At 54.1% G+C, this 12,741-nt stretch overlaps 1 protein-coding gene across 1 annotated transcript; it reads right to left on the bottom strand.

Moving 5' to 3' along the window:
- Positions 1 to 11,346: 11,346 nt before the first annotated feature.
- On the bottom strand, positions 11,347 to 12,480 carry ACTRT2 (actin related protein T2). The gene has a single exon (XM_070384464.1). It carries the CDS (start codon positions 12,478 to 12,480, stop codon positions 11,347 to 11,349), a length of 1,134 nt encoding a protein of 377 aa, XP_070240565.1.
- Between the last annotated feature and the right edge of the window lie 261 nt (positions 12,481 to 12,741).

Raw genomic sequence — 12,741 nt, 5'->3', positions numbered from 1 at the left:
AGGGATGCCCAAGCTGCTGACCAGAGTAACATAGGGAGAGTGGGCCAGGCCCTGGACCGACAGCCTGGGGTGGCAGCTCTATGATGGGGGCTGGACCCAGGGCCAGGGTTCTCTATCAAGGGATGTGCCTGGATCCAAGAGGACCGCCCTCCTCCCAGTCTTTCCCGGGGCGTCCCCAGGTCCACTGTCGCCTCTGCCCACCTGCCCACCGCTCCCAGCCCAGGAGCCTCATCTCTGGCTGCAGGGCTGGCTTGGGTGTATGGCTGGGGAGTGTGGGTGCATTTCTGCTCCCTGTACACAGCTGCTGGTCTGGGAGGTTCCTGGGTTCTGAGCGCCCCTCTTTCTGCTAAAAGAGGACAGAGGTTGCTTGGCGCCCTTGCCCCCACTCTGAGGGGGGCTGCAATTGGCTCTGAGCACGGAGGCTGAGGAGAATTTGTGGGGACATATTAGCCTTGGGCCTGCTTGGAGCTGAGATGCCAGGGCTCCTGCCAGGATAGGGGCTCTGATGGGGAGTTGCTGCTACCCCCCCAAGGCTCCCCGCCAAGCTTCAGTCATCAGGTGGGGAGTGACGTGAGGCTGGAGTAACTCAGGGCAGGAGCCACATTGGCCAAAGTCTCTGCCACCCAGCAGATGCCCACAGACCCAGAGAAACTCTGGCGTAGGTCAAGGGCGTGCTGTTCCCCGCTTCCCTGGGGCCTTAGAAACAAATGTCTCAGGGACTCAGAGGTTTTTCTGGTTAAGCGCCTTACCGCCCACATGCACAGGCCGCAGCCAATATTTTCAGGTCTTTATAGAGTCTTCCTTCCACTTTCTGATTGATGCTCCTGTGGATGAGTTTTATGTGAAGCGTTCTCCAAGCCCCCGTGAGATAAAAGGCCTGCCCTCTCTGGCGGGATGGAGTGTCTCCTTCCTCCCTCATCTGTCTTCATAAAGCCCTGCTTCCTGGCCCAGCCAGCCTCCCGCGTGGGCGGAGGGCAGGGGCTGCACTTGTGGCTGGGACCACCTTAGCCTGCTGGCAGGACTCCAGCCTGGGGTTGGGGCCAGGGGGCTGGTGGCGCCCAAGGAGCCCTGTGTTCCCCTGCATTCCCCCTCTTCCTGCTGACCCTGCAGGACACCGCCCCTCCATCCCCAGGCTTGGGCAATACCTCACCCGGTCCTGTGGCTCCTACTGCCCATCTCAGGCTTGGGAACACATTGGCCAGAAGGTGGGAGCTCCCTCTACACTAAGGGCCCAGGACAAGGGTGCTTCCTCTTGTCTGCCCCTCCTGCCAGGCCTTCCTCTCCATCCTCACTTGAAGCCTGAACTGCTCCCCCCATTGTCTGCGTATTCCCCCCACTTAGTGGCCCATTAGGGGGCATCCTCCTTGCTCCAGGCCTTTACCAGTCTTCGGTCACCTCAGGGAGGGCGGGGTCCCTGTCTTCCCCGAGTCGCAGGTGACCCAGACCCTCCACTGTGGAGGGTCTGTGAACCTGGGGTCAGGGCTGCCCTGGCTCCTGTTGGAACCTCTAGGGCCCTCCTGGCCCAGCACAGAGCTGCTGCTGGACAAGCAAGTGTTAAGTGAATAGACTGGCCACAAAGCGTCCCTGGGGCACAAAGAAAGGGAGGCAGAAAAATCTCCATCCGACCCCCCCCAACACACATGCAGGGTTTGTGGGTGAAATGTCCCGGTCTAGCAGGGGGAGGGGAGAAGACTCTGGAAGCCCCACCCCTATCCCCCACAGGGTGTTGGGGTGGCCCTGGGCCAGGCTGGCCTCGACCAGACCCCACAGCACAGGCCTGTCACAGGGAGGCTGTGATCCGTGTCCAGCCCCTAGCCTGCCTCCCCAGCTCCCTTTAATAGGGCCCAACAATTTCACACTCTGGAGCCCGGACGGTGCTTGTTTTGGCTGCCCGAGCGGCCCATCCTCGCCGACCCCGGATTGCATAACTGGGAGGTATCCACTTACTCTCACTGACGCCTGTCAGCGAGGCCCGAACGGGGGCCGCGGTGGGCGGACCAGCCTCCAGTGCTCCCTTCGTGCCAGGCGTGGGGTGGGGTCTCCTGTGGCAGCCCCCGACCCGGTAGGCAGGCTGGCAGCGGTGGACAAAGCCCCCAGCTCCGGGCCAGGAACGGTCACCTCTGAGCGGAGTTGGCCAGCATGGGTGGCGGCGGGTGGCGGGGTTGCCTCCACCCTCTGACTGCATCTCTGTCCCGCGTCATCCTTGGCCCTGCCAGCACAGCGGGCCTCTGGTCAAGAGACAACTGTGGGGAGGGAGCTGATTCTGGAAGTGCTCTGCACTCTGCCCAGTGTCCTAGTCTCCAGCCAGGCCCCTCGTGAGCAGCGACCTGGCTGCAGACCTAGTGGGACCTCAACGCAGCCCAGCTGCCAAGTGCGAAGACGTCCCTGGGTCCTGGGCCCTCACCGCCCAGCCGCCCTCTCCCCTCGGCTGCTGCGCCAAAGGTGGGGCAAGGGAAACAGGAGATTTGAATAATGGGAGAAAATTATTATGTCTTCGTGTGAGCTGGAACCCAGCCCTGTTCCCTGTGAGCGTGATAACCAGGGACGTGGCGTCTAACGTTTCTGAGCTCCGAGCCAGGGCCGGCCGTGACAATAAGATCATTGTTCCCAGTGTGGGGCATTGTCACTGGGGGACGGAGCCCCAGACACGCGGACTGGCATGCACGGGAAAGTGGGATGATGAAGCTGGCTCAGGGCATCCCCAGAAAGACGAGAGCCTGGGCCTGGGCTGAGGGCCGAGGAGGGGGAGGAGGACTGGCCCGTGCTGACAGTGCTACCTCATAGCTCGGTGGGTGACAGTGCTTCCTGGGGCTGTGGGAGGGCTCTGTGGGAGGTTCCGGGGTGCCCTTGGGTGTGGGGGCAAAGGGGTTTTCATTTTTAATGGAATTATGAGGCTGGAGCCAGCTCTGACCCCCAGCCCGAGAGCAGGCTAGTGACCCAGGAATCCAGGAGCTGCTTTTGGAGGTCACCTCTTAGGACGAGAGCTGACACTGCACCAGGTCCCAGGGGACCAAGCCCCACCATCTTCCAGGGAGCCAGGTCCCTGCTGCAGAGCCCCTGCCCCTCCACCAGTCCCCAGGTGACCAAAACCACCCCTCCCCCAGGACCTGGCGGGGACAGGGGAACCCTACCTGGGGGCCCACCAGTCAGCTCAGCACCGTCAAATTCCAATCAGCCCAACCGAAAGCTTGTCATTCCCGCTCAGACAGACATTCTAGGAGCCATGGAAAGAGCAGGACTGAGCCCCGTGCAGGCTGTCCTGGCCCTGACACCTCATATCCTGCTTCAGGTCAGGAGGGCAGGAGGTAGGGAGCAGGGGAGCCTGACTCTGTCCCTGCTGCTCCCCCACCCCAACCAAGCCCTGAGCATCGTGCCCCTCCCCCTCTTTGCAGCTTCAAGCACACCTCCTCACCCAGGGACAGGCACCTTCTCTGGCCCGTGCCCTTGATGAGATGGTGGCCAGAAGCAGACACACTCCCCAGAACACAGCCTCTCTGTGCTGGTACCTGGCCCTCAAGGGAGGAAACTGAAGCCAGATCCAGGCCTCAGCAAGACTGTCCAGCTCCTGGCTCCTGCCTGGACCCCAGGCTCTCCTTCCCAGGACCTCAGCACTGATGGCATCTCCTGGAAGCACCAGACTTTGTGCAGCCCATTCAGCCCCTACAGCCCCATGTCTACTGCCTTCTCGTCCCTTGCTGAGCCCTCCATTGCTATCCCTGTGGGCCTGGGTACTGGGCTGCCTGGCCCAGGCTGCCACCACCCAAGTACTACTATGTGTGCCCACAACCTGGGGCACCAGGGGAGCTGGCAGCCTGAGAGTCCAGCACATCCCTTCTGAGGGTCTAGGCCATCAGCCTCCTCTACCCCAGGGCCTGGTGTTCCCAGGGTGGCTGGGCTCCCTACAGAGAAGGGAGCCACTCCTGGGCCTCCGGAGGGGGTCAGAACAGCGTAGAGGGTGTTGTCAGGATGAGGTCACCCTGGCCGAGGGTCCTGGCTTTGTGTGTTGGACCCTGGGCGCCCTCCCAGTGGTATCATTTCCACCAGTAGCCCCCTGATTCTCTTGTCAGGTCCCTGGAGGATGAAGCTAAGCTCTAAGCACCCGTAAATCCCCCTTGCATGGAAGTTAGCAAGCCTTATGATATTCTAACTGTCCGCAGTTGTACCTCACCTATTTACAAGTTCCCTGTGCTGGCAGGGAGCCTGGGATCTGCTGTCCTGGAGCCAGAGAAGCCTCCCCCCAGCACACACGCTGGGAAAGAGCAGGGGTAGGGGGGAGCATAGGGGTTGCAGGGTGGACACAGGGCTTGAAGGTGCCCCCGAGGCCCCCGACTCAGCTGTTGGCTGTGGGGCCTCAGGATCCAGCTCCGTGCTGGAAGGGCCTTGTGGAGGCTCAGCCTGCTCCTGTCTGCTTGCCCCCTCCAGGACTGGCACCCCTCCCAGGCAGCCCCCTCTGCCCGGAGGCCCTGGGGAGAGGATCTCATGCCAGTCTTCAGACCTCAGGGCAGAGTCAGGGGGCAGGAGGGGCGCTGAGCCAGGGCCTCTGAAAGCAGGCGACTCTGAAGTGCTCAAGAGCTGGACGCAGCTAGTCCTTGCAGGGGGTGGGCACTGCACACAGTGGACACTGCTCACAGCTCTGGGCCCACAGCCACATCAGGGTGGGGGTCTGTATGCAGAGCCTGCTGGCTGCCAGATGTGCAATGCCCCTTGCCCTTCCCAGCCCTCTCACTTGTACCCTGAGGTGTCCTTCATAGCGCACGGTGGGGTCTGGAGTTCAATCTGAATTCACACCTCTGCCCAAGGCCCCGTCTCCTCCTCAGCAGCCACATCTACCCCTGGGGGACAAAGAAGTGTGGCCATTTCCTGCAGGACCCCAGGCACATGGAGCCCGCCTGGAACTTGGTGAGTCTGTGGGATGAACAAGTGACTTTCGGGGCCTGCTGATGACCAGTCCTACCTGGGAGAAGTGCTGTCAGGGTGCAGGGCTGCACTGAGCTCCTCAAGGGTTATACCTACCTGAGGGGTGAACCACACCTGAGCAGAGACCCCCCACAGAGTAGGGCAGCCAGGGCAGCGCTGGGCGGTTTGGGCACGCCTGCACACCTGGTCCAGCTCCTTGGCAGGTCTGGTAGAAGTCTTGGCTGCACATGGTCCCTCTGTTGGGACTGGCTGTGAATTCAGGTCCTATGTTCCAGGTGGGGTGGCCCCTGGGAAGGACATAGTCACACACATCATCCTGAGTCCCTTCTGGGGGCTGACACCATCCGCTTAGTGTCTTGCCCAAGTGCATCCTCAGTCCAGCCTGCAGAGGGCGTCCCTGCTCCGGCAGGACCCAGGTACCAGGGGTGTTTCGCCCTCTGGCTCACATCATATGGAGGGACAGGCCGTTGTCCTAGTGGACATGCACAGTGGCCATCACGGCCTCCACACCATCCACAATGAGGCCTTGGGTTTGGCCAAGGGGTGAAGGGCCCTAACGCACCAGGTTCCCCAAAGCACCTGCTTCACAATGGCCCCATTCTCTCTGGATTCCTGACTCTTAATCAGAGTCTGGGGCCACAGGAGCCCTGGTGACAGAGATGCCTTCAGATCTACTCCACAATGTCTCAGGAGGTGGGAGTGCCATGGGGTGGCTGATGGGGGTTATCTGACAGGCAGCGTTGCTCCTGTCTGGTTCCCGCCACATCATATGGTTTGTGGGTATCCCACAGTCACTGGTGGGATCTTTCATGGAACCCATTCCCAAGCTCCCTGAAGAAACCGAGGCTGCTGTCCAGAGTGGGAGCTGAGCTTTGGGGGTGGCAGATTGAACATCATGGTAGGAACCACTATAGAGGATGGGGTGGCCCTGAGCATGGTCCGTCCTCAGGACACAGAGGGGCCTGGACTTCAAAGTCATATCACTGGTCTCTGAGGTATGAGTGGTCACCTCTCACAGCGCCAGGAGAGAGGCCTTTGGCAGGGTGATGGAGAAATTGACAGCATATGGTCCCCACTGGAGATACCAGTAGGTCGGTCTACTCAGAGCCAGGGTCATGTTCTGGTACACGTGGCTCTGCTCTCTACGTCTTCCTTGCCTGCCTGCAGCATTTCATCTCATCTTGCATCTAAATGTTGCTTCACAGAAAGATCTTGCCCAGGACCAAGGGGATGAGAAGCAGTCGGAAGAAGCCTCTGCAAGATGTGGGGAGTGGGAGCCCATATCTCAGAAATGGGAAACTGGCGCAGATTCATTTCTTGGCCTCCTGGCAGGCAAGGTCTAAGGAGCCCAAAGCCAGAGGGCTCCTCCTCCTCCTCCAGAACTTAGCCTACCTCATTCTCAAACCCTGGTCTTTCGTATAGACAAGGCAGGGGCCAAGCTCTATTTCTCTTCCCTCGTTAGCAACAGCCTAGCCTACCGGACACTTCCCTGGACCTCTCACTCTGCTCAAGGAAGCCAGAATTAAAGCCAGATCAGTTTCAAAGCTTCTGATATAAACTCTGTCAGGGACTTGAGTTACTTTCCCTGTCCACATCCAAACAGCACATCAAACTTAGTGCTGAAGATGACCTAGAGGTCAGAAACCTACAGTCATCACTATTATATCCACCATCATCACCATCGTCATCATCAACATCACCACCATCACCATCATCATCACCATCATCTCCATTGTTGTTGTTTTTCAGTTGCTAAGTGTGTCCAAATCTTTGTGACCCCATGGACTGCAGAGCACCAGGTTCCTTCACCCTCCACTGTCTCCCAGTTTGCTCAGATTCAGATCCACTGAGTTGGTGACGCTACCTAATCATCTCATCCTCTGTTGTTCCCTTCTCCTCCTGCTCTCAATCTTTCCCAGCATCAGGGTCTTTTCAATGAGTCAGCTCTTCACATCGGATGGCCAAAGTATTGGAGTTTCAGCTTTATCACTATCACCATCAGCAGCAGCACCACCATCATCATCATGATAATCACCACCATGATTTGAGCCCCAGCCTCACCCAGCAGCAGTGAGACTGGGGGAGGTGTGTAAGCAGGGTTTTGTCAGCACTGCTTCATTACCCCACCTCCGTATCTGTGGAACCATGCAGAGGTCTGACTCTCCACCCCACTCAGAGTGAACAAGATGAAAGTTGGCAGGGGTGGGCTAGTTGACACTCTGCCTCCCCCTCCACTGGCATCACTGTGGCCCTGCAGAGAGCTGAGCATTTACCCCCCTCCCACTCAGGAGCAGTGAGAAGGTGTTAGTCAGAGCCCACTTTCTCCAGGAAGGGTTAGTGGGGCTGAGAGGGAAGCTGAACCTTCACCCCACCTGTCCGCAAGAAGGGTGCATGTGACCACTTTGATGGGGAGATATCCATGGGTCCCACCTACCCACTCAGCCCTCACACTTCGCCTCCACAGGAGTGACTGCATGCTACAAAAAGATTAAATAGGATCCAGAGGCTCATCAAAATGTTCAGGGCAAAACAGAAAATCACTCATCATACTAAGAACCAGGAAAATCATAACGTGAAAGAGAAAAGACAATCAGCAGATGTGATTGTCGGAGCAGATGGAGATGGACCAGATGTTGGAGTTATCTGGGTAAAGGTTTTAAAGGCTCCAGAATAAAAACATTTCAGCAGGCAATGATGAATTCCCTTGAGACAAATACAAAACTGGAAACTCTCAGTAAAGAATTAGAAGTTATAAGACGAGAACCAAGTGGAAATTATCAAACTGTAAAACATAACTCAAAAAATGTGTTGGAAAGGCTCAAAAATAGTGTGATAGCAGAGGATAGAATCAGAAACCTTCAGGATGGGTGAAGAGAATTTATTCAATCTGAAAACACAGAACGTAAACTTGAAAATGATTAAGGAAGGGGCCTATGGGCAGAAAAAAAAGACTGAGACCCAGAAGGAGAGAAAATAGATTGGGCTGCAAAAATATTAGAAGAAATAATAGCACAAACTTTCCCAAGTTTGACAAAAGATATGGCTGCAGGTTCAAGAAGCTGGATAAATCCCCAAAATGATAGATCCATAAAGAAGGCTGAGCACTGAAGAATCGATGCTTTTGAACTATGGTGCTGGAGAAGACGCTTGAGAGTCCCTTGGACTGCAAGGGGATCAAATCAGTCAGTCCTAAAGGAAATCAACCCTGAATATTTATTGGAAGTACTGATGCTGAAGTTCCAATACTTTGGCCACCTGATTCAAAGAGCTGGCTTCTTGGAAAAGACCCTGGTGCTGGGAAAGATTAAGGGCAGGAGGAGAAGCGGGTGACAGAGGATGAGATAATTAGATAGCATCACCGACTCAGTGGACATGAGTTTGAGCAAACTCCAGGAGATGGTGAAGGACAGGGAGGACTGGCATGCTGTAGTCCATGGGCTCACAAAGAGTCAGACAGGACTTAACGACTGAGCAACAACAACAGGATAAATCCAAAGAAGCCCATGCCAAAACACACCGCAACTAAACTCCTGAAAACTGAAGATAATGAAAAAACTCTTGAAAGCAGCCAGAGAAAAATGATGCATTACCTGAAGGAAAACACCAGTCAAATAATAAGATTTCTGATCTGAAACCCACAGAGGTGATGGAGAATGAACCAGCACCATATTTTTCAAGTGCTGAAAGAAAATGGCTAACTGTGAATTCTATATCCAGCGAAAATGTCCTTTAGGGATGATAGGGAAGTAAAGACACTCTCAAATGTTGGCAAACTAAGAGAATTTGTTGCTAGCAAACCTACCCTAAAAGAACTGCTAAGGGAAGTTCCTACGAAGGATGGCTTGAAACTCCAGAAAGGGCAAAAAAACGTGGGATTGGGTAAAAATAGCAGTAATCATATTAGACTATTCTCTTGAATTTCTGGAATCATTTGATGGTGGCTCAGATGGTAAAGTGTCTGTCTATAATGTGGGAGACCCAGGTTCGATCCCTGGGTTGGGAAGATCCCCTGGAGAAGGAAATGGCAATCCACTCCAGTGCTATTGCCTGGAAAATCCCATGGACAGAGGAGCCTGGTAGGCTACAGTCCATGGGGTCCCAAAGAGTCGGACAGGACTGAGCAACCACTTTCACTTTGATGGCTGAAGAAAAAACAATTCTATTTAAAAGTTGGGTGGATAAGGAGACCTAAATACACTTTACTCCAAGAGGAGTAAAATGTAATACCGGGAGGGGGTGGTGTTTACTCAGAGCAACCACCAAAAAATCAATACAAAGCCATAAATAAATATGGAATAAATCAAGATGGAATCCCCCAAAAACGTTCAAGTAACTTGCAAGAAGGGGTTACTGAAGCAGGATCATTTGCCCAATTAACAGCAAGTCAAATGCAGAGATGCTGAAGTTTGCAACCAAGAAAGGGTTTATTCACAAGGCAGCCAAATGAGGAGATGGGAGAACCAGTCTCAGATTCCTCCCCCACACAAAGGCCAGGGGCTTGAGATGTTTGTGGGATAAAGAAGTGGGGTGGTCTTACGTGTGAGGAAAGGTGCCTGGAAAAGTTTTAACCAGAGCTCTGTGCAGGTGTATCTGAGTTACCTGCTTCCTCATGGGATGCATATTCAAAAATATCAGTGCTTAGGATATGACGGGGAGGTATTGGCCCTCTGATGTCAAAAAGTTCTTTGTAGGACACCTACTCAGGCCTAGTTTTAGGGTCAGTGGTCCCAACAAGTCTTAGCTGGCTCAACCTTGAATTAGACGCAGCTGACTCAAAGCTCCTGGCAAACAACTAGGGCAAATATCTTATAGTTTGGGCTACCTGAAGCTTGGAGGGCATGCAATCTGCAATGTAATAATTAAGTGAAGGCAGGCTGCAAGCAGAGGGGTTTTTAACAAGCTCTAAGACAAGCTCGAGAATTTCTGCCAGTCGTGTTTCTTTTAACCCTATGGGACATGGTTTCAAAGGTAAGAAAAAAATAAAGAGGAAACAAAATGATGAAACAGCAGACTTAAGATGGACCTTAAATGTAAACCATCTACATATAACATCTACATATACCAATTATTATTTAAAAAAAAAAAAAACAGATATTGGTGGATTTTTAAAAGTGGGATTCCCTGGTGACTCAGACGGTAAAGAATCTGCCTTCAATGTGGGAGACCTGGGTTCTATCCCTGGATTGGGAAGATCCCCTGAAGAAGGGAATGGCTACCCACTCCAGTATTCTTGCCTGGAGAATTCCATGGACAGAGGAGCCTGGTGGGCTAAAGTCTATGGGGTCACAAAGAGTCAGACACAATCCAACTATGTGCTATCTTCCGATATACTGTATGCACATTTCAAATATGACTTAGGTAATCTGAAGGTAAACGGATGGGAAAAGATATACCAGGCAAACATTAAATATACAAACACACACAATTTAGATAAATGGGTTTATTTTATTCAAGCAGAATTTCTTTAGTAAAATTTCCTAAAGGAAAGATTTCCTCTCCCGCTCTACTACCTCTCATTCCTTCCTTTCCCGACCAGCACATGGTATCTGCCCTTCATTCTTTTCCCCATGTGCTCATAACCCCAGAAAACACGTATTTACTTATGCCTGTACATACTAACCTGCTCAGGTATACATGCTAAAGTGTTATGGCTTTCTTTATCAAAAAGGGGGGGATTCATTTTATAAAAATATCTCTATTATTTTCTACTTCTCTCCCAATAACATTTTGAGAGAGTTCCACACCATCAATGTGGAAAAAAAATTCCTTCTATGCATAATTTATTCAAATGAGACTTTATTGATGGCCATTAACTGTCTCTAGTATTTACCCCAAACAATGCTATAAACATCTTTGAAAGTAAAAACAAACAGAAACATCACAATAATCAACCAGTGATTCTTAAACTACCACTGGGAGGAGGACACTCACAGAGCCGTAAACCGATGGCAATTTCTGCTCCTTCCTGAATCCTTCCACCCAGGCAAGGGTTTCAACCTCACTCAGCTGCCCATCCCGGGTTTAGGCAGAGTGTAAACCCTGTGGTGCTATCTCAGAGGAGGATTTCGTGACCTCAGAACAGCACAGCATTCCTGCTCGTTTCCCTTCTCAGCCCCGACAGACCTAAGACACATGTTTAAAATGCAGGTTCCAGGTTCTGGGCAGGAGCCCTGGGCCCTTGCTTTGGGCACAAACTCTACATAAGGACACTCAACTCATAACCCAGGGCTTTCTCAGGAGAAAGGGGGCCAGAGGATGGAACTACTGAAAACAGATTCCCCACCAGGGTCAGAAATTGTTCTGGTGCCCCGAGAATGAACCAAGCCTGACACAGCCAAACACCACACCATCGTCTTTTATTGAACATCCTGAGGATGCCACACGGTGAACTCACATCCCACCTTTAGGGCTGCCCTGGACTCAGGGCCCTCAGAAGCATCTTCTCTGAATCACAGATGTCCCAAACTCCTTGAAGTCCGCAGAGGTGACCCACATCTGCTTGAAGCTGCTCAGAGAAGTGACGATGGAGGCACCAATCCACGTGGAGAACCAGCGGTCAGGTGGTGCCGTGATCTTAATGGGGGTCCCCTTGGAGGCCAGCTGCTCCAGCTCCCTCAGAAGCCGGTCGTCCAGCCCCTGGAAGAGCGTGGTGCCACCGGACAGCACAATCTCCCCGTAGAGGGTTTTCTGGATGTCAGCGTCACATTTGGTGATGCTGCAGGAGACCATCTTGGACAGGCCCGGGTTCTGGATGCCCAGCTTCTCAGGCGAGAACAGGGCCTCGGGCGCCTGGTACAGCTGGTCCCCGATGGGAACGATGTTGCCATCAGGCAGCTTGTACTCGCGGAGGACCTCCTCTGGCCTCCGGCACAGCTCTTTATCCGGCTCCAGGGCCACATAACACAGCTTCTCCTTGATGTCGTCCACCAGGGCTTTGTCCAGCACACACGAGAAGGTCCTCCCGCTGGCCAGCAGCAGCCGGGTGAGGTGCTCCGTGATGTCCCTCCCCGCCACATAGAGCTTAGTGACAGCGTGGGGCAGGGAGTAGCCCTCGAAGATGGGGACAGTGCAGGTGACCCCGTCCCCGCTGTCCACCACCAGGCCTGTGACGCAGGCCGAGGCGTAGAGGGCCAGCACGGCCTGGTCCGACAAGTAGAAGGCGGGCACGTTGAAGCTCTCGAACATCACCTCGGCCATCTTCTCCCGGGTCTCCCTGGGGTTCAGCGAGGGCTCTGTCATGAGCACTGGCTGGTCATTGGCCTTGACTCCCAGCTCCCACTCGAACAAGTGCTTCCAGAGCTTCTCCATGTCTTCCCAGCCTGTGATCAGGCCGCGCTCGATGGGGTAGTGCAGCTGAAGGACCTCGTGCCTGTGCAGGGCCTCTTCCCCCACAAAGTACTTCTTCTGGTTGGCCCCCGTCAAAGGCGTCTTAAACTTGGGGTGTCCCACGACAGAGCTGACAACGTGGCGGGGGCCAATCTCTCCAGACAGTCCTGCCTTGCAAAGCCCGGATCCATTGTCAAAAATCACCGCTGGGGAGTCTAATATGTGCGGGTCAAACATGCCTGCAGCATCCTCATCTGCGCTCCCCCTAAATAAGCTGGAAGCCCCTCAGGCCACTTTGTGACATACGAGGCTCCTCTAGAAGTTTTGAGGCACAGGATTCCACAGTCTTGGGGTGTCTCCCAGGCGGGGCTAGCAGACGGCCGGTTCCCAAGAACTCTCCACCTCCACCTCGCAGAGCTACTCTCCTCTCAGGAAGCCTGGCTGCTGAGGCCTTTTCAGAGATGACGGCCCATATGTAACAATCCAGCCAAGGTAACG

Source organism: Bos mutus, chromosome 16 (genome assembly GCF_027580195.1).
Source record: "Bos mutus isolate GX-2022 chromosome 16, NWIPB_WYAK_1.1, whole genome shotgun sequence".
In the NCBI taxonomy this organism is placed as follows: domain Eukaryota; kingdom Metazoa; phylum Chordata; class Mammalia; order Artiodactyla; family Bovidae; genus Bos; species Bos mutus.
This window is presented reverse-complemented; position numbering and strand designations above follow the sequence as displayed.